The sequence below is a fragment of the Dunckerocampus dactyliophorus genome, chromosome 2 (genome assembly GCF_027744805.1).
Source record: "Dunckerocampus dactyliophorus isolate RoL2022-P2 chromosome 2, RoL_Ddac_1.1, whole genome shotgun sequence".
In the NCBI taxonomy this organism is placed as follows: domain Eukaryota; kingdom Metazoa; phylum Chordata; class Actinopteri; order Syngnathiformes; family Syngnathidae; genus Dunckerocampus; species Dunckerocampus dactyliophorus.
Window position 1 is genome coordinate 31395876 of NC_072820.1, and position 22823 is coordinate 31418698.

Consider the following 22823-nt stretch of genomic DNA (forward strand, 5'->3'; position numbering starts at 1 on the left):
AAACATAAATAAACAAATGCACAAATGAAAAATCACAACCGACGGGACTAAAAAAAACCTTTGACAATTTCTTTTTCCGGAAATAACAATATAATGAATACACTAATAATGTGGGAAAAATTTTATTACAGCATATTTTTTTTAAATATAAAAAAACATTTTAAATAATAAAAATTAAGTTTTTATATATATATAAGGGTTGTTAAAGGCTGGTTTAAAGCATAGTACTTTCTCGTTTAATGCATGACTTTGAGTATGTATACAGTGTATTTGTATGCATTTATATGCAGTTTAAAGTGCTGTCAAAGTTTGAAAATTAAATTTAGAAAATGGCTCCAAATTGACCGTTTTGGATAACGTATGTTTGGTCACAGGGTTCACAGACTCTAATGTATTTTTATTGACATTTTTATTTACAGTACATGCATGTCATCTCACCACAACTGTTGCATGTGGCTGTGTCCATTCATACTGTGGTGCTAAAAACAAAACAAAACATAAAACACACAAAGATTTACGGCCCGGTGGAAACACGTGTTGCATTGCATGGGGGGTTGCGGCGGGAGTCTGCAAGCTTTGAAGGCTGACCCTTTCAGCTTGCAGGGACACACAATAGTGCATGTGCAGAATGTGTCGCGCTAAGATCACTGGCATAGACTACAAGGCACACGTGTGTCGATTACAGCTTTGTTTAATGGACATGAAAAGCAGGACTATTGGGGGGTGGGGGATGGGGGTCACAGTATGTGTGACACCATCATACTGTAGATGTCTGTCATGTTAGCCTGAAGCTTGTGTTTGCTTAACCGCTAGTCTCTTTGCACTCTGTGTTTACTGTACACCACTACTATATATGCATGTACATGCACTGTACTAAATACACATCTATCGATACATTGCTCACACTGGAGGCTCTTCATGTACTACTACACACACCATTTACTCACTCACTCACTCATTCATTCATTCACTATGTGCATGCTAAATAAAAAAAGACATACTGACATAAAATTATAAATATGTTCATGCAATTTCATAAAGTTACTGTATATCATATCATATATTATTAATTTAAAAGAAAAAATAATATACCATGGAAATGTATTTGTAAAACATGCACCTCAGATTAGGTAAAATTTCAAAAGTTAAATAATAAAATGCCATTCAGTGATAATTGCTGAAAATATACACATATTCTTTATTGTAAAATAGGTATTTTTTATAGATTTTTTTTGGAAAATAAAAAGTATTTTTTTGCTGATTTTTTAAAGATGTCATTTTTTTTGTTTTTAGGTTTTGAAAGTTTTTCTTTTTCAGTGTAGTAAGGCAGTTTTTGCTGATTTTTGTCAAATAAGTAATGTATGCTGTTTTTGTAAAATAAAAAAAATGCAGATTTTTGAAATACATTTTTTTCTGTTTTTAGTGAAAAAATAATTTTTGCAGATTTTGGAAAGACGAGTCATTTTCTATTTTTCATAATAAAAGGAATTTTTGCAGATTTTTTGTCAAATAAATCGTTTATACCTGTATTTATTTTAAATATATATGAATAAATAAATATATACAAAATATATAATATAAATATATACGTTTTTTGCAGGGTTTAAAAAAAATCTGATTTTTGACATCTATATTTTTTCTGTTTTTAGTGAAGCAAATTTTGCTGAGTTTTGAAAGATAAGTCATTTTTCATAAAATAATAAATTTTTGCTGACTTTTTCTAAAATAGTCATTTTTGCTGATTTACGAAAGATGTATTTTTTTCTACCCTTTTTAGTAAAATAAAGTCATCTCTGCCCTAAACATTTTTGTTGCTGTCCGTGAGAAAATAAATGATTTTTCATGAGTAATTTTTGCTGTTTTTCAAAAAACAAATTTATTAAATGAAAGATAATCCAATAATACAACTTTACAACAACAATAATAAAAAATAATAATAAAATGTCATTTTTTAAATTGAAAACGTAAAAATAATGCAAAAATACTTGGCTACGTTACTCACCAGTATTTTCACATTTACCTAGTTTATTACAAACATTACAGTTGTCCCTCGCAATATTGCAGTTTCATTATCGCCCCCTTGTGTTTTTTCCAGAGGTTTATGAATGAATAAATGATGGCTGTTTTGTGGTAGACTATGGTCTATTATTAGTCAAAACATATTGCAATAAAAGCGCTAAATAGTATTCTGGTCACTAGGCGGCAGTAATCACACAAAACATTGATGAGACATGACGTGTGTTAACATGATAGAGTGGAAAAAAGTTCTCTTTCCATTTTGTGTGGAAGTGGTACGTTTTTGGCTTCTTAAGTTTAGATGAAATAAATGCAAGGCTAACTGGTTAGCTTGCTAGCAAATGGCCATCTCGAGTCCCTGCAGCAATAAGAGTTGCAATGTGGTGTAAGCAATGAATCATAGGAGTGTAAAAGTGACTAGGGGTGTTGTTTCATGTCTATTTAGCTCTAATAATGTTAAAATCTGTACGTAGAAATCATAAACAGGGTTTCTATGCTTCTAGTGGTTAGCATGTTGGCCAACACAGTCACAGTCTGGAGATCGGGAAGACCTGGGTTTGATTCTCCCTTGGGCATTTCTATGTGGAGTTTGCATGTTCTCCCCGTGTGTGTGTGGGTTTATTCCGGGTACTCCGGTTTCCTCCCACATTCCAAAAACATGCATGTTAGGTTAATTGGAGACTCTAAATTGTCCATAGGTATGAATGTGAGTGTGAATGCTCGTTTGTCTATATGTGCCCTGCCATTGGCTGGCCACCAGTCCAGGGTGTACCCCACCTGTCACCCGAAGTCAGCTGGGATAGGCTCCAGCATGCCCCCGCGACCCTAATGAGGAGAAGCGGTATAGAAAATGGATGGATGGATGGGTTTCTATGCTCAAACTACGAAAAATATTCCATTTATTAACATTGAATCCTATATCACGGAAATTTATTTAACGCAGTCGGGTCTGGAACTAATTAACCGCTATAAACGAGGGATGACTGTATGAGTTGTTTAATAATTAAATGTATAAAAAATTTTTATCAATACAGAATTCTAGTGTATTTTGAATGGTGAGTCATTTTTTTACACATTTTCCATCATTTCACTGTGTGTGTGTCTTAATAACATTTTCTTCTTTTTCATTTCATTCTATGTGTTGACTTTGCGTACTTTTGTGTCCTTGCAGGAGGTCCACCGGGTCGTCACGGGCGACGGCGTCCTCAAGCGGGCGGACAAGAACGAGGGGGCGGCCAGCGAGGTGGGCTGGATGACATCAGTGAAGGACTGGGCAGGGGTCATGATCTCAGCGCAGACGCTGACGGGGCGCGTCCTGGTGAGTGGTGATGGCGGCTGCGGTTTGAAGTGTGCTTGCTGTGTAAAGCCTATCTAGGTGGCTTATCTCTGCACACAAAGAGGAGAGCTTTAAAGAATGTATTAAGGTCACACACTCTCATAGAGAGATCGGGAGAGAGGACATGTTCAGGGTGGTTGCCATGGCGACATATGTGAATGCCTTCACTTGCATAGCATCCTGAGAGGCTAACATGGGTTAAGTTGCGGCCTGTGACCAAAGCGTTGTTGGTTCGAGTCCCTTTTCCGTGCGGCCAGGCCTTCCTAAATGAATGTCACCCTGCTAGTCACCACATGAAACATTAACTACTGTAGTAGTGCTTGTCCGTTGCCACAGCAACGGCAGCTTAGCTAAATGTAGCAGATGTGTGTCGGCAGCCTTTTCACAGGCCATGTTAATGCCTATTGGCAGCCACAGTATAACGTTTGAGCTGCTCGGCTAGCAACATTCACATGGCCTGACGCTAATGTTTACACTAGCACACAAACGTTATATCCTTAAATTTAGGTCAACCTAGTCTGATATAATTCATTATAACTGGGTAAGTTAGTTTATACTTCACAAAAATAAACAATTTCATCACTAGATTGAAATAATTGTGGTAGGAAACAGAGTTTTCTTAGCCAAGCTATTATTGCAGCCATTTTTTGTAACGCTCCTTTTTTAAAAATGGTGGGTGTGGCGTGTCCATCCATCCATCTATTTTCTATGCCGCTTATCCTCACTAGGGTCGCGGGGGTATGCTGGAGCCTATCCCAACTGACTTTGGGCGACAGGCGGGGTACACCCTGGAATGGTGGCCAGCCAATGGCAGGGCACATATAGACAAACAAGCATTCACACTCACATTCATACCTATGGACAATTTAGAGTATCCAATTAACCTAACGAAAGAAGAAAGAAAACCCCCACGCACGGCTACAGGGAGAACATGCAAACTCCACACAGAGATACCCAACAGAGATTCAGATCTCTTGACTGTGTGGCCAACATGCTAACCACTAGGCCGCACCGTGCAGCTCAGCGTGTTACGTCATAAAGCAATTTTATCTCTCTACAAAAAAGAGTTAGCATAACTAGCCAAGCCTTGCACAGCCAATTTTGCATGTAAAACTGGACACTGATCCAACTTAATTGGATATAATTTACCCTAAACGGAAAGCAGTTTAGTAAAATTAACAATTTATTTTAGAAGAATGTGTATACATTCCGGGAGCTAGCATAGACCAGCTAGTAGCGCGGCTGTTTTTCCAACTCTACCTTTCTAAAAGAGGAGGGTGCGGTGTGTCAACTTTGTCTGCTAGAAGTTGTCATAAAGCACATGGAAAAGTTGTCTTTATCTTTCCACAAAAAATAGTTAGCATAGCCCAGCCAAGCTAGCACAGCCAATTTTGCATCTAACATTGGACACCTTGATCCAACTTAATCAGATATAATTTACCTTAACTGGAAAGTAGTTTATTAAAATGAACAATTTCTTCTAGAGGAAGGTGTATACCAAAGAGACTATAGAACAGGAGTGCCGACTCGGCATCCACTTCCGTATTATGGCCTGCGCGGGGTTGGTCGCCATGATGGGAGCAGAATCCAGAACCACTCCACCGTAAACATGTCCTCGGCACACTGCTCAGCCATTAATTGCTGAAACTGAACCAAACCAAAATTACATTTTAGTGTACTGTTGCACCCCTACTGAATAATAATAATAGTCATAATGTCGCTTGTTAAGCCTTAGCAACACTGTAAGGGAGGGGAAAAAATATTTTTAATAAATTGTTATTTATTTATTTTATCAATTACAATTATTATGATTTATTACTATTTTGTATGTTGACTGTTAAGTGTTGGTAACACTGAAAGGAAGGAAAAAAGCCAAATAAAGAAGGAAAAAGTTTCTTTCATACTGCTGCATAGGTTTTCAGTTGACATCTACATGTAGGTCATATTTCTGCAGTATAATGGATTTTTACACATTTATGTACTGTATATACACATAGATATTCATTGTTTTCAGAAAATAACATTCATCCATTTTATCAAAGTGTACGCACAGCGTATAACTTTATTTTATACTCAGCTGAGAGCTACTGAATACATTTTTCGCTATTGTCCGCCTAGCCCCACCCACCTCTAGCGCTCACCATCATGGCGGACTTTCAGCTCCATGGCGGACTACACTCTAGTCCCTTCTTTTGTGGCTGAGTCAGCTATCCTGTTCTTAACTCTACAATCTTTGGTGTATACGTTCCAGGCACTAGCAACTGCAAGCTACTAGCAGAGCCATTGTCTGCACTCGTCATTGCGGTACTGTATGTCAACTTTGTAATGAACACAATTTGAAAATATTTAACTAAAATTGGTTTAATACAGACTTTAAGTGGCAGGTGGAATAGATTTTAAGCGCTAGCATCGCCAGCCATGCTAGCACGGTCAATTCTGTAAGTAAAAATAGAGACCCTGATACGGTATTTTAACGTAACTGCTATCCTGTACCCTTGCAATAAGTAGTTTGTTTAAATTTCAAGTGTAAACAAAGCTGAGCTAGCAAGGAACTCTTGTAAGGCCCAAATTGAGGCTTAAATAGCACTTCTTAAATACATTTTTAATTTCTTTAGAATTTCTGGCGCTTTAATTAGCAGTCAGGATTCTCTTCAATACTCCTTCCAGGCAGTCAACTTTGTATTTGCGGAAGGTCGGCTCTTTAAATAAAAACATGTTGACTTTGTCGGACTCAACAGGATGCTATATTTGCAACGATACATCCACCCCAGATTGACGATGCTGAGGGATCCCGTCTGTCGTTTGATGCGTTATTGTGTTTTTTTCATCCCCCTTCCCGTTGTGCTGTTACAACATAGTTAGCCTCCATTGTTAATGACTGATGTCATCATGTGACTGTTTCACAGCTCATTACTGTTGAAAAATGTAGCTAATTATGTTGTACACACATTTAACACACAACTACATAAAAATCTGATACCAAAGAAAACATTTTGGGACTAGCAAAAAATAAACGACTTTTTTAAATGATTTCAGTTGCTAGCTAGCTAGCTAACTTACTCCAAGCTCATGTTTATGCTACTGCACTGAAATTATATTTTAGCATGTAGCATTATGCTCCTGATAGCTCTTAAGTGGGAAATAGCTCACTAAAATATGCTGTGGCTACCATTTCTTTGTTCTGCATTAGCTAGCTCAGAGGCACAGAATGAGTCATTAGTATACCTTTTTAAAATGTAATTTCTTATGAAACAACACGGTAAATGACACATTTGGATCAATTAGGTGTTTTGTGTCAACATCGCTGACTTCCCTTGCATGTTATCGTCAGCTGTCAAACAAAAAGAGCTCATGAGTCACACTCATCTCACGTTCCCAGACGGGGGTGGGGGTGGAGGAGGTCAAAGTGTTGAGGAAGTCCGATCAGGTGACAGACGACGCGGGGAGTCTTCTGAGGCTGGGTATTTTCATCTTAGCAGTGTTGATTTTACATTTGGGGCAGGTGCCAGAGTGCCCCATGACATCCACTAGATGTCTCTGTGGTGAAAGTAGACTACTGAGTTTGATATGTCATACAGAGTAGTGATTCGTAATCTGGATAAATGGTAAATGTGGCGTAATTTTAAAAGAAAATTGCAATCGCACGTGACAAAGTTTGCAATTTCAGCGAAGAAGGCGCTATTCCACTTCAGTCCCCATAGTTCCAAACTGTCGCAGAATGTCAAACATATCAAACAAAACAAAGTTTCTTTTAACTCTGAAGAACGCTAATCCTGAAAACACAATTCCCTGTCTGGCTGTGCTCTTCCCGGCGCTCCCTGTCCTTTCTCAGAAGTGTGGGGCAGCAGAATCGTGAGTCTGATTCACGTCTGATCATTTTTATTTTTGGGAGGGAGATGCTTTTGCTGAATGAATTCTACCTAGCAACAAGAGGTAACCAAATTTGAGCAATTATGTTGACCTGCGTTTCTAGCTGACAGCCATATTTCACTTGTGATGTTGAGTCAGGGAGCCTAGGACATATTTACCACATACAGTAGGAGAGTTGTGGAGGTTTTTTTGACACTGACATTCCTGCTCTCTGCCTTGGAACAAAATTCCGTCTTGCCATCTGTGGTCCCACCCAAGCAGCAAAGGGGGTCCACGCCTCGGTCGTGAAGTAGCGGCAATATTCGGCTTCGCCTCGGAGTCTGATGCTCTATTTTGGGGGCGGCAGCAGCTGCTAGAAGCTTCTAGAAGAAAACAATGCCCCAGTACTGTAATATATATGTACACACTAAAGATATACAGCGGTGTGAAAAAGTGTTTGCATGTTGTTGTTGTTGTTTGCTACACTCATATTTTTCAGATCATCAAACAAATTAAAATATTAGTCAATAACAACACGAAGAAAAAAAATCCACAACTACCTGTACATGTCCCTGTGTGGAAAAGTGATTGCCCCCTGAACCTAATAACTGGTTGGACCACCCTTAGCAGCAACAACTGCAATCAATCCAATCCAATCCTCTGTATTTACTGTATATAGCTCATTTTATAAACACCGTTTCCAAAGTGCTGCACAAACTAAAACTAGTAAAACAATAAATAATTAAAAGTAAAAGTACAAATTAATACAATAAAAGCTCGTAAATCAAATCAAATATTTACTAATATCAAAACAGTAAATAAAATAGATACAAATTATAAAATACATCAATAAATAAATACAAATTAAGATGAGTAAAACCAAACAAAGAGTAAAACCAAACAAAAAGCCAGAAAGTTCAAGTGGGTTTTGAGACGAGACTTAAAGCAGACAACTTTGGGGGGCGTTTTTACACGATGGGGGACAGTGTTCCACAGCTTGGGGCTGACTACAGAAAAAGCCTAGTCTCCCCTGGTCTTAAGTCTCGTCTTAGGCACCACTAGTTGGAGCTGGCCTTCAGACCTCAAAGAGCGCACTGGAGTGTAAATTTGGATGAGGTTCGAGATGTATTGAGGGTCTAGTCCATTCAGCACCTTAAAAACAAACTTAAACCATCTTAAAATCAATTCTAAAACAAACAGGCATCCAGTGCAGGGAGGTGAGAATTGGGGTGATGTGTCTCAGACCAAATGGCTATGACCTGTGGGGTTCCGCAGGGGTCAATCCTGGGACCCCTATTGTTCAATCTGCACATGCTGCCTTTAGGCCAGCTTATATGCAGCTGCAGTGAGTCCTACCATTGCAGCTGCGTGGCCGGTGAACATGGTCCTGCAGATTTTTACGTTGTCACAACAAACAGATCAGTGGATGCAAAATAACTTTTTCCAGCTAAACTCAGACAAAACTGAAATCACTGTCTTTGGCCCACAGAAGCAAAGACAAAGTGTTATTAGCCACCTTGAGACTCTTTCTCTAAAACCTGATCATCAGGTTAGAAATCTAGGGGTAATATGGACTCAGATGTGAACTTTAACAGCCACATTAAATCAGTAACATCAGCAGCTTTTTACCAGCTAAAAAGCAGTGCCAAAATCAAGGGAATAGTGTCTAAGCCAGATTTAGAGAGACTAATCCATACCTTTGTCTCCAGCAGGCTGGACTACTGTAGCAGCCTTCTCACCGGGCTCTCTAAACGAGCTGTAAAACAGCTGCAGTACATCCACAATACTGCTGCTCGAGTCCTGACTAGAACCAGGAAATATGACCATATTGGTCCAGTATTCAGATCTCTGCACGGCTTCCTCCAGGAAATATGAGCATATTAGTCCAGTCTTCAGGTATCTACACTGGCTTCCTGTCGCTCAGACAATAGACTTTGAAACAGCTGTGTTTGTTTGCTAGCAAGTCTTTTCACGGTCTTGCGCCAAAGTACATCTCTGACATGTTAGAGCCACATAAACCATCTTGGGCTCTGAGAAGCTCTGGGAGTTGTCTACTGCGGGTGCCCAGAGTCAGGACCAAACACGGTGAGGCTGCGTTTCAGTTTTATGCTGCCAAAATCTTCCAGAAGATGTGCGACAATCTTCAACTTTGGCAATGTTCAAATCCAAGCTGAAAACATTTCTATTCAACTGTGCATATGACAACTGAAAATATTTTATCTGCACTCTTCATTTTGATTTTTTTTTTATGGAATTTTATGAAATGATGTTTTTATAGAATTATTTTAGGAAGTGATTTTACCCTTCTTTTCTGTAAAGCACGTTGAATTACCTTGTGTATGAATTGTGCTTTATAAATAAACTTGCCTTGCCTTGCATTGCCGTGCCTGCAGAGTTCTGGAGTAACTGTAAGTGTGCAAGTGCATTGTGACTTATTTCAGAGTAAAGCCTGTCGCCCGAAGTCAGCTGGGATAGGCTCCAGCATGCCCCCGCGACCCTAATGAGGATGAAGCGGTATAGAAAATGGATGGATGGAAGTGCACTACAGTAGTCCAGACGAAATAAAAGCATGCATGACTTGTTCAAAATTGTGCAAAAATAAAGATGATTTATTTTGAGATAAAAGCCAAAGATCATAAAAGCAAGATTTTACAACGGCGTTGACTTGTTTATTAATAAGTTTAAGATCACTGTCTATCATGACGCCAAGGCTGGTGGCTGTAGGACGTACATGGTTCTTGAGGGGGCCCAAGTTCAAAATGGGTCCGCTGCGATTGAGCAAGATAACCTCAGCCCCTCATTGAGCTTTGAGAAATGTTGAGCCAACCAGACCTTGATGTCGCTTAAGCACTCGAGAAGGGTTGTCAGGGGGGCATGGTCATTTTTTGTGAGTGGTAAGTAAATTTGGCAGTCATCTGCATAGAAATGACAGGAGATGCCATGCTTTCTAAATATTATACTAAGTGGGACCAAGTACAAAGCAAACAGGATGGGCCCAAGAATTGATCCCTGGGGGATCCAAATCCCACAGTAAGGCAGCTCCCTGACTGGTAAGACCTAAACCATTCATAGGCAGTCCCCCTGACAACAACACAGTTTTCCAAGCGAGATAAAAGAATACTGTGGTCTACTGTGTCGAAGGCAGCAGTCAGGTCTAAAAGCACTAAAATGGCTGAACCACCAGAATCAGTAATGAAAAATAGGTCATTAAAAAACTTTAAAAGTGCAGACTCAGTGCTATGAAAGGCTCTGTAACCTGACTGGAAGGTGCCTAAAATCCCATTTTCATCTAAAAAAAGGCTGTATCTGTGCAAGAATACTCTTTTCAAAATCCATCCATCCATTTTCTATGCTGCTTCTCCTCTTTAGGGTCGCGGGGGCATGCTGGTGCCTATCCCAGCTGACTTCAGGCGACAGGCGGGGTACACCCTGGACTGGTCGCCAGCCAATCGCAGGGCACATATAGACAAACAACAAAAAATGTTTAGATTAATGGTAGTTTTGAGATAGGCCGGTAATTTGATAAAATTGAAGGATCAAGACCAGTCTTTTTAAGGAAAGGTTCAACAGCAGCCTTTTTACGAAAACGTTTGCCATAACTTGCAATGAGTCTCTTACAGCGCTGTGGAGGAATTTTGGCCCACTCATCTTTGCGGAATTGTTGTAATTCAGACACATTGAAAGGTTTTTGAGCATGAAGTGCCTTTTTAAGGTCATGCCACAGCATCTCAATAGGATTCAGGTCAGGACTTTGACTAGGACACTACAAAGTCTTCATTTTGTTTTTCTTCATCCATTCAGAGGTGGACTTGCTGGTGTGTTTTGGATCATTGTCCTGCTGCAGAACCCAAGTTGGTTTCAGCTTGAAGTCACGAATAGATGGAAGGACATTCTCCTTCAGGATTTTTGGTAGACAGCAGAATTCATGGTTCCAATTATAAGAGCAAGTCTTCCAGGTCCTGAAGCAGCAAAACAGCCCCAGACCATCACACTACCACCACCATATTTTACTGTTGGTATGTTCTTTTTCTGAGATGCGGTGTTAATTTTACACCAGATGTAATGGGACACACAGCTTCCAAAAACTTTTGTCTTGTCAGAACACAGAGTATTTTCCCAAAGGTCTTGGGGATCATCAAGAAATGTTCTGACAAAATTGAGACACGCCTTAATGTTCTTTTTGTTCAGCAATGGTTTTCATCTTGGAACTCTGCCTTGCTGTTTTTTGCCCAGTGTCTTTCTTATGGTGGAGTCATGAACACTGACCTTAACTGAGGCAAGTGGGGCCTGCAGTTATTTGGATGATGTTGTGGGGTTTCTTGTGACCTCTTGGATGAGTCATTGCTGCGCTCTTGGTGTCATTTTGGTTGGCCGGCCACTCCTGGGAAGGTTCACCACTGTTCCATGTTTTCACCATTTGTGGATAATGGCTCTCACTGTGGTTTGCTGGAGTCCCAAAGCTTTAGGATCGGCTTTATAACCTTTTCCAGACTGATAGATCTCAATTACTTTTCTTCTCGTCACACAGGGCCGTTTGTTTGTTTGTTTTTTAACACATGAACGTTTGTAGAAAATTTTAGAACTGTTAGTGCATGCGCATTCCTGTCAGTATGACACCACTGCCAACTGCAGCACAATAAAACACTGTTAAATGCCGGTGTCAAGCAAAGTAAGTGGATGTGGTGATGTTGTGAGGAGATACAAGAGGGGAGGGGGTGGGGTGGGGCGAGCACATTTATTTGTGTAACCTCCTCCTCCTCCTCCTCCTCCATGGTATAAGCTCTTTAGGACTCACTGTGCAAGTGTTTGGTCTGCTTCCTGACAGCTTAAATCACAGCGACACAGCCACCGCAATGGTATTCCCATAATAGTGAAAAACAACAAAGCCCTGCAAAGTTTAGTAGATAAGCATGCGCCGCACAAGCTCCCTGCAATAAAGGCTTCATTCAAAGCCGTGGTAGTATTGGTGGTGGTGGTGGTAGTAGTGGTAGTAGTGTCGTGGCGGTGGTAATGGTGCTGGTGAGTGCACACGGTATGTGGGCTGCACAAACACATACAGTACATGATCAGGTTACACATGGCGACTAGTTAGAGTGTTACCTGTACAACATGACACTCTTTATAAGTGCGTTAGTCTCCATTATTGATGGATTCTACACCTATAGATGACACATACTGTAGCAAAACTACCACCACTTTGCAATAAAGTTGTGTGCAATCAACCTAATATTATTTGTTCATATTATATTAAAATATCTATTGCTAAAAGGTTACTTACTTATTCATATTTTCATCAGTTGATGTTGACATATTTTGATGTCATATTCATTTTTCATTTTATAAATACTGCAAATATATATTGTTATTCAAGATTCATGTTTTCATCAATTGATGTTAATATATTGTTTTACACTAATATTCATTTTTATATTGATTTTAATATAATTTCTTATGCAATATACATTTTTATATTATATGGAAATATTGCCAATATATGTTTACTTATTTGTCCATATTTTTATTAGTTGATGTTAATACTATATTATTTTACTCTAATATTCATTTTGTTACTTATCTATTCATATTTGTATCAGTTAATGTATAATATATTAAACTCTGAAATGATCTTAAACAATATATTGATGTTAATAAATGACCTTTTTGTAATAATAATTGTTACATTGAATACCGCTCGGAAACTATAAAAAATTAATTACAATAAAAACTAAAATGATAAAGGCATAGATGAGCTAAATGTAGTCCTGGTAGTAGGAGTTTCCTTGATACTCACTGGCCACAACAATCCTTTCGTCTGAGCTCTAAATTGATGCTTTCTTAAAACTGCAAATGCTGAACACTGCGTGCGTGTGTGTGCCCACATGTGTGCGTGTGCGTGTGTGTGTGTGTGCGAGAGATGTTCACTGAGCGTCACAAATGAGAGGGCCGTGTGCTGATGCGATGCTTGCAGAGTGAATCAGGAAGTGCCACAGCCTGCAGGTGAGCGGCCAAGCCCCACCCCCACCCCTGCCCCCCTGACCCACCACACACCACCTCACCCCCTCCCCACCCACCCTTTCCTCCCTGGGGCCTACTGCAGCATATTGTTGTCAACAACTAGCATTTTCCACTGTGGTGCTCATGGGAGGGAGGGAAGCTTCAGAGCGTCATAAAGCGTCATAAGAGCATCATAAATAGAAATATACTATTTAGTTGGCTATTATTTTCCACTCTGTTAACCATCCCTCCTAAAACTGTTCAATTTGTATATCAATGATATTTGTAAAGTGACAAAGGACTTAAAGTTGGTATTATTTGCGGATGATACCACTGCCTTTTGTTCTGGGGAAAGCACACAAGAACTCATTAAAAAGGTCAAGGATGAAATGGTCATATTAAAGTCATGGTTTGATTAAAAACAGATTATCCTTGATCTTAAGTAAAACTAAAATAATGCAATTTGGAAATAGCAGAAAGGATACGTACGATCAAATACAAATAGACGGAGTGGATATTGAAAGAGTGAAAGAAAAGACATTTCTGGGGATTATAATAGACGAAAATATGAGTTGGAAATCTCATATTAAATATAGAGAGCGATAAATACTTCAATATTGAATAAACCAAAATTTGTTCTTCATCAAAAATCACTCCACACTTTTTACTGTTCTTAGGTATTACCATACTGTGTGGAAATATGGGGCATTATTTATAAAAGCAATCTCTACTCACTCACTGTACTGCAAAAAAGATTGGTGAGGATAATTCATAATGCCAAGTACATACAAACCCTTTATTTTTAAAATCACAGATATTAAAATGAGCAGATTTAGTAAATCAAACTGCTAAAATAATGCATAAAGTTAACAATAACTTGTTACCTAAAAACGTCGTACAGTATTTCTCTATAAGAGAGGAGAAATATGATCTTAGAGGAAATTTAACTTAAAACATTTATATGCGAGAACAATGCTGAAAACCCACAGCATTTTCGTGTGTGGAATTAAATTATGGAACGGATTGAGTAAGGAACTCAAACAATGTACAGAGATGAGCAAATTCAAAAACAATACAAGCAGTTGATGTTTGCTAAATACAAGGCCGAAGAGTCTTGACCATCACAATGATTGTTCTGTCAGGTTTGTTATTTTTTGTTATTTTTTATTATTTCACTTATTATTATGTGGAAAAATATTACATGGAATGCAGGAAGTGAATAATACTGTAGAAGATGTGGAATGGATGGGGGGTAGGATTAAATAAGCTTTGCTTCTTCCTACTCCTTTTGGACATGTGGAACTGTGAAATGATTCATCAGATGTATTCCATTGAAATCTGCATGCATGTTCAAATAACATTAAACCAAACTAAACCAATCCATCCTGTGTTTGTGTATGTCACAACTCCATCCAAGTGCAAATTGGGACTGAATAACTTCAACTAATGAGCCCCCCCTCATGTATTAGTGTGATAGGAGGTACTGGTGTTGACACCTTACAGACGGCGCTCATCAGTGCTATCTCATCACACTGTGCAGTCATCACTATGACACATTTGACACCGTGTGAAAAAGTGTAACCTACAAGGTTATTTTAAGGTGTGTTTTTTTGTTGTGTTTTTGCTGGCCAACATAAGCATGGGTCACTTAGCTAGGGAATACTGAAGCCTCAGCACTTAAAGGTACAGTGCTGCATTTCATAAACATGTAATGATGCATTTTCATGATTTCAAAATTTGTCATAACCAGAAAATGTATGTTATGTTATGCAATGTCACGCCACATCACGTCACATCATATTGTTTCGTATTATATAATGGTGTATTGTATTGTATTATTTGATGTGAATTGATAGTATATTATTTGATATTATTTATTATGGGCCGCTCCTCCCTGAGCTACCACGTTGCCAGCAGTGAGAGGCGACGGGCAGGGGTGGCAATTCTTGTTGCGCCCCGGCTTGTGGACTGCATGTTGGAGTTTAACCCGGTGAATGAGAGGGTAGTTTCCCTCCGCCTTCGAGTGGGGGGACGGGTCCTGACTGTTGTTTGTGCTTATGCGCCTAACAGCAGTTCAGAATACCCACCCTTTTTGGAGTCTCTAGAGGAAGTACTGGAGAGTGCTCCCTCAGGCGATTCCCTTGTTGTGCTCACGTTGGCAGCGACAGTGAGACCTGGAGAGGCGTGATTGGGAGGAACGGTCCTCCTGATCTGAACCCTGTGCTCGCACAGATTGTCGATAACAAACACAATGTTAAAGCATAAGGGTGTCCACATGTGCACTTGGCACCAGGACACCCGAGGCTGCACTTCCATGATTGACTTTGTGGTCGTATCATCGGATTTGCGGCCATATTTTTTGGACACACAGGTGAAGAGAGGGGCGGAGCTGTCAACTGATCACCACCTGGTGGTAAGTTGGCTCCGATGGTGGGGGAGGATGCCGGTCAGACCTGGCAGGCCCAAACGTATTGTGAGGGTCTGCTGGGAACGACTGGCAGAGTCCCCTGTCAGAAGGAGTTTCACTCCCACCTCCGGGAGAGCTTCGACCATGTTCCGAGGCAGGTGGCGAACATCTAGTTTGAATGGGCCATGTTCCGTGCCTCTATTGTCGAGGCAGCTGATGGGAGCTGTGGCCGTAAGGTGGTCGGTGCCTGTAATCCCAGAACCCGTTGGTGGACACCAGGTGTGAGGGATGTCGTCAAGATGAAGAAGGAGTCCTATGGGGCCTGTTTGGCTCATGGGACTCCGGAAGCAGCTGACAGGTATCGGCAGGCCAAGCGGTCTGCGGCTCTGGCAGTGCTGAGGCAAAAACTTGGACATGAGAGGACTTCGGAGAAGCCATGGAGAATGACTTCCGGACGGCTTCAAAGAGATTCTGGACCACCATTCGGCGTCTCAGGAGGGGGAAGCAGTGCACAGTCAACACCGTGTATGGTGGGGATGGTGTGCTGCTGACTTTGACTCGGGATGTTGTGGATCGGTGGAAAGAATACTTCGAAGACCTCCTCAATCCCACCGACACGTCTTCCTATGAGGAAGCAGAGCCTGGGGACTCCACGGTGGGCTCTCCTATCTCTGGGGCTGAGGTTGCTGAGGTTGTCAAAAAGCTCCTCGGTGGCAGGGCCCCAGGGGTGGATGAGATCTGCCCGGAGTTCCTTAAGGCCATGGATGCTGCAGGCATGTCTTGGTTGACACGACTCTGCAGCATCGCGTGGACATTGGGGGCAGTACCTCTGGATTGGCAGACCGGGGTGGTGGTCCCCCTTTTTAAGAAGGGGAACCGGAGGGTGTGTTCCAACTATCGTGGAATCACACTCCTCAGCCTCCCTGGTAAAGTCTATTCAGGGGTTCTGCAGAGGAGGATCCGCCGGATAGTTGAATCTCGGATTCAGGAGGAGCAGTGCGGTTTTCGTCCTGGTCGTGGAACTGTGGACCAGCTCTACACTCTCAGCAGGATCCTTGAGGGTGCATGGGAGTTTGCCCATCCAGTCTACATGTGTTTTGTGGACTTGGAGAAGGCATTCGACCGTGTTCCTCAAGGAATTCTGTGGGGAGTACTCCTGAAGTATGGGGTATCGGACCAGCTAATTCAGGCTGTTCGTTCCCTGTATGACCGGTGTCAGAGTTTGGTTCGCATTGCCGGCAGTAAGTCGGACCTGTTTCCAGTGAGGGTTGGACTCCGCCAGCGCTGCCCTTTGTCACCAATTCTGTTCATTATTTTTATGGACAGAATTTCTAGATGCAGCCAGGGCGTTGAGGGGTTCCGGTTTGGTGGCTGCAGGATTGAGTCTCTGCTTTTTGCAGATGATGTGGTCCTGCTGGCTTCATCAAGCCGTGGACTTCAACTTTCACTGGATTGGTTCACAGCCGAGTGTGAAGCGACCGGGATGAGAATCAGCACCTCCAAGTGGTGGAATGCCATCTCCGCGTCGGGGATGAGATCCTGCCCCAAGTGGAGGAGTTTAGGTACCTTGGGGTCTTGTTCACGAGTGAGGGAAGGATGGAACGCGAGATCGACAAGCGAATTGGTGCGGCGTCTGCAGTGATGCAGACTCTACATTGGTCTGTTGTGGTAAAGAGAGAGCTGAGCCAAAAGGCAAAGTGCTCAATTTACTGGTCGATCTAAGTTCCTACCCTCACCTATGGTCATGAGCTTTGGGTAATGACCGAAAGGACAAGATCACGGGTACAAGCGGCTGAAATGAGTTTATGCTGTATAGTGTGAATGATTGTTTGTCTATATGTGCCCTGCCATTGGCTGGCGAACAGTCCAGGGTGTACCCCACCTCTCACCCAAAGTCAGCTGGGATAGGCTCCAGCATAGCCCTGCGACCCTAATGAGGATAAGCGGCATAGAAAAAGCATGGATGGATTATTTATTATTTACAGTCATGTGCAAACCCCTACTGTGACACTCGAATAATAAATACATTTAAAAATAAAAAACAAAACTCAACAAACTTGGTGGACTTGTTATAATTTTCTAGAGCAATGCTATATTTTCTTCAGTTAGTAAATATTTTTGCCATTATTCTAACGTTGTAAGATTCATTAGGGCAAGTGAGTATTATTTTTTTAAAGCATTTATTTAAAATAAAGTGTAAAAAATTAAATTATTTTTTCAAAGAATATATTATAATATTATTCTCTTTTATTGTATTGTATTTTATTATACATGTGTCAAAAAAAACAAGTGGACATTTTGATAGTAATTCTAATATTTATACCATATTAAAATTCATATTGAAATGTTACATGTGTTAAAGTAAATGCATGTTTTTAATTCAAAATGTTAGATTCAGATTATGTGTATATTTTAGTAATAAATACGTTATTAATAAATAACATTAATATTTAAATAATAATAATTTAAATAATTAAATTAAATAATTTAATTAATGTAATTAATGTAATATTATATTAATCATATTGATAATACCACACAGACTGTGGGTCTTCCATTCATAACAATCACACCATCAATTCAATAATGGCTGTCCCTCATCAAGCATAGACCAGAGGAAAACTTCCTAATCTGGATTATTTCCGAATTGTGGTGCCCTGGTTGCGGTCTGCTGAGTGTTACGGCATACAGTAGACGGTTAAGCGCTTTGTAGGATCACATGGTCACGTGGCGGTGATGTAAGCAACTGGTAGGCATTTTTCCTAACTGCAAACGTCACTGATGTTCTTTTTAACGATGTTTGTCATGGAAGATGTGCCCTAAAGTCATTTTTATTTGATCCTTACTTGCATGTAGCATCCTTTAATGTAGCATTTCATGTCGAGATGGTTTACAAGGTGCAACAGGTCAGGGAAGTGATTCAATCCTATAAAACCTTAAAGTTAAAGATAGATAAGCTGGATCAGTAAACAGCACAGTGTCCCGTCACAGTGCTTAAGTGGACAAGCTGTGGGATTTTTGGAGGTGGTTTATTTTAACAATGTTTGTCAAGGCCTTCATAAATGATAGTCATTTTTATTTGACCTTGGCTTGCCTGTAGCATACCTCAATATGGCATTTCATGTCCTAGAGAATAACCAAAGCTTTACAAGGTGCAGCAGGTCATCAGGGCAGCCATGAAATCCTATAACCTATGTGTGTGTTTTTTTGGAGGTTGCTAACATACAAGACAACGAGGCAAACAGCAGGCGGTTGGCAGCAGCGTCGCTATGGCAACTGTCTCCCTCCATCTAACTTCTAAATAAACTGGCGTTCATGTTCGTGTTTGTGGTGATGCTGCACAGGGTGAATCAAGGACAAGTGCTTGAGAGATTTTTGACACTCTTTATTAATGCGCCCCATGGCGCTTATATTGCTTATTGTCGTAATATATGATTGGAAGTCACACAGTGACACTCCGTTGTTGTTAGCAAGTACTCTGGCTATTGTTAGGAAGTATTTAGGAGTATGTAGTGGGGCTAGCTGAAAGGGCAGTTCATGTAAGTGTGGAAATCCTTCTTGTGTTTCTCTTCCAGTGATGCCATTTCTTGTAATAGATATGCCAACACACTCTTGGGTCTTTTCATTCCTTCCACGAAACCCCTCTTCAAATTTGTCCTGATGATGATAGCACACGATTGTAGTAGTAGTAATTGTACAAAAAATGAAATTAGCAAATGTATCAAAAATAAGGGCAAAAAAAAAAAATAGTAAAAATTAATCCCCATATATATTAGATATTGTCTAATGGTATGACAAAGTTAATACTAAAATAATTCAATAATATATAACTTTATATTTTAGCCACCAAAAACATTATAATACATAATAATAATAAAAATAAATAAGACCTTTTTGAGAATAATCACATATTAGTAACTTTACATTTACTAACCCACCCAAAAACATAATATATATAATAAATAATAATAAATAATAATATGGACAATTTAGAGTCTCCAATTAACCTAACATGCATGTTTTTGGAATGTGGGAGGAAACCGGAGTACTAACACCACACAGAGATGCCAACGGAGATTCTCCGACCTCCTGACTGTGTGGCTAACCACTAGGCCACCGTGCGGCCTGACAGGTCTAATACATAACTATGAGGCATTGAGGTTTATTATCCATTAGACTTCTTCAAAATACATAAAATTCCTATATTTATACCCCCCTGCACGGTTTCTGCTGCTATTTGGCATGAAAAAGCCGAATATCACAACCATTATTTTCTAAAACATTGGGAACCTTTGCCTCATGAAGTAAGAAGCTCTCATGTATACACATTTTCCGAAATGCTGGTTTCACAGCATTCGGAGGCTTATTTCCACCTATGTTTTCAATAATAAATTTGCACAAGCAGGTTATAGAAAGTAATTACACTCTGACTGATACAATAGAATGCATAGAAACATTTACAGAAGTATTTCTTATGATATTTAGTGAAAAAAGCTGAAAAAATCTGCATTTTGGGGTGTTGACAGAGTACAAAATCAGAGTAAACTCAGCAGGAGAAACTGTAACATGCAGCACAGTCAGTCTTAAGTAATTTTCTTAATTATAGTTACAAATATAGGACGGTTTTTGCATGACATGTTATGATCTGTTGTGTTTGTAGCATAAAACCACTGCATATAACCACTGCACAGTTATTTCTCAAAACCCAATCTCAGCCTCAACAACAAGAAGGAACAGGATGCTGACGAGGTACCACATTAGTGAAGAATACATGACAGCCTTCAGAGAGGACCCTCCCCACTACGCTGCTCTCCACTGGGATGGCAAGATGTTGAAAGATGTCCTGGGAAGTGACCCTGGGACCATGTCAGAGACTTTGGCTGTGCTTGTCTCAGGTCCACCTGAGCTTCTGGGAGTACCGGTGATAGACAGCTCAACAGGAATGGTTCAGACAGAAGCCTCCATGGATTTATTGGAGGCATGGGGGCTTGCAGGTGTGGTGACTGCCCTTGTGTTTGATACAACGTCTAGCAACAGTGGTGTACACAAGGGAGCTGCTAAACTACTGGAGCAACAGTTGGATAGAAAGGTCTTCTACTTAGCATGTAGACATCACATCCTAGAGGTTGTGGTTGGGGCTGCCTGGGAGAAGCTGTTTGGAAAGGTCAAGAGTCCAGACAATCTATGGTTCAAAGCATTCAAGGATGCATGGACAGATCTTACTACAGACAGCCCCAAGAACCTGTCCTTCAGACAAGGATGGCTGAAGGAGAAGAAGAAGGAGTGTGGGGAGCTGCTCCAGGGAATACTGACTTCTCAGAAGCCTCCAAGAGCAGATTATCGTGGCAGAGCTGACAGTCATACTGCTTGGTGGGAGCCCTCCTCGTGGCATCCACTGGAGTCATCCTGGAGCCATCCATCAGGCCAGATGATGGCCAGGAACATCTACTCTATGAAAATGTACATGTTTGCAGAGCAGATGCACTATGATGATGACACTGTGGCAAAGCTGGAACGCCTCAGTGTCTTTCTGTCTCTGTTCTACACGCCAATGTGGATGACTGCAACGTTTGCTGCTGATGCTCCCATGAATGATCTGCAATTCAGGAAGGACATGATCAAATTCAAGAGAAGCGACCCAGAAATTGCAGAAGCAGTGCTTCAGAAACTTCAGAACCACAGGTGGTACTTGACACAAGAGGTTGTGCCATTTGCTCTCTTCAGCACCAGGCTCGGTGATGAAGATAAACGGGACGTTGCCACTTAGCTGCACGCCACTGAGAAGCCAGATAGTTTCAGGAGAGGGAGACCTGTGTTCCCTCAGGTTACAACCAAGACAACTCTACCTGATCTGATTGGCCCAGAGAGTCATCTTCTGCTTGACACCCTCGGCATCGAGTGCGACTGGCTCGACACGGGCGCCATGAGTCGCCACCTTCTCTGTTGCAGGGTCACAGCAGCATTCCTAAAACAAGCATTTCTAAAGGGCAACACACTTCAATACTACTAAGATATATAAGTGATAATTATATTGCTTGTTAATTTATGTCCAGTTCCAACACTCCTGCAACCTGTGTCCACATGGTCAGAGAGTGATGGTTGCAACAAGGCACTGGAGTATGTCCCGAATGTGAAAGTAGCGAATGACATTGCTGAGCGGGGAGTCAAGATGATGAGCGATTTTGCAAACATCATTACGACAGATTCTCAACAGAGAGGGTACCTGCTTCAAGCTGTGGAATACAACCGTGAGCGATTTGACAGCTTCAAGAAGCAAACTCTGAACAAGTGACTGTGATGCTTAATTGCGACATGACCACAATATTTTTGTAATTTGGATATTTTTGTGGACATGATCTGTTTTTTTTTTTTTTTTCAAATGTATACTTGAATTGATTCTGCAAATAGAACATTAAAATGATTCAATTTCATACCCATTATGATGTTCTATCCCTATTGTATCAAAAGTTTTGGGTGAAAAAAGGGCAAAATTTGGCGTTTTTCTACGGTCGCGGGATTTTTATCTTTATGTCGAATGAGGCAAAGGTTCCTGACATTTTAGCTCAAAATGGTTGTGATTTTCAGCTTTTTCATGCCAAATAGCATCAGAAACCGTGCAGGGGGGTACAAATATAATAATGTTATGTATTTTAAAGAAGTCTAATTATCCATCCATCTTCTATGCCTCTTCTCCTCATTAGGGTTGTGGGGGTATGCTGGAGCCTATCCCAGCTGACTTCGGGCAACAGGCAGGGTACACCCTTGACTGGTGGCCAGCCAATGGCAGGGCACATATAGACAAACAACCATTGACACTCAATTCGAACCCAGGTCTTCCCGATCTCCAGACTGTGACTGTGTGGCCAACATGCTAACCACTAGACCAGGGGTCACCAACGTGGTGCCCGCGGGCACCAGGTAGCCCCCACGACCACATGAGGTGCCCGCAAGCCTGCTTTTCATTCAGGTTTTCAGTTAATAATGAAAGAACAGTAGAAAGAAATGCATTCTGAAATACAAAATGTGAGTTGTGGACACCAGCATTTTGTTCATGTTCTGGTAAAACAAGCATATTCGCTTTGTTTGGGTTTAAAATAAGCTCTGAAAATAAATGTTACAAAAATGACTAGCTTTTGGCCATTTTCATTTTGTAAAAGTAGCTCTCACAAGGAAAAACGTTGGTGACCCCTGATGTAGACCACTGTTGTCTAAAAAAGCAGA

The 22823-nt window shown here is 40.7% G+C and overlaps 1 protein-coding gene across 4 annotated transcripts in view; it reads left to right on the forward strand.

Moving 5' to 3' along the window:
• Positions 1-22823, forward strand: part of LOC129177641 (calcium-activated potassium channel subunit alpha-1-like) — a 112138-nt gene that overhangs the window by 15577 nt on the left and 73738 nt on the right. For all 4 annotated transcript variants that reach the window (XM_054768986.1, XM_054768985.1, XM_054768987.1 and 1 more), the window contains exon 2: positions 3188-3334. In XM_054768986.1, the coding sequence (XP_054624961.1) occupies positions 3188-3334 (147 nt within the window). The remainder of the gene's footprint in view (positions 1-3187; positions 3335-22823) is intronic.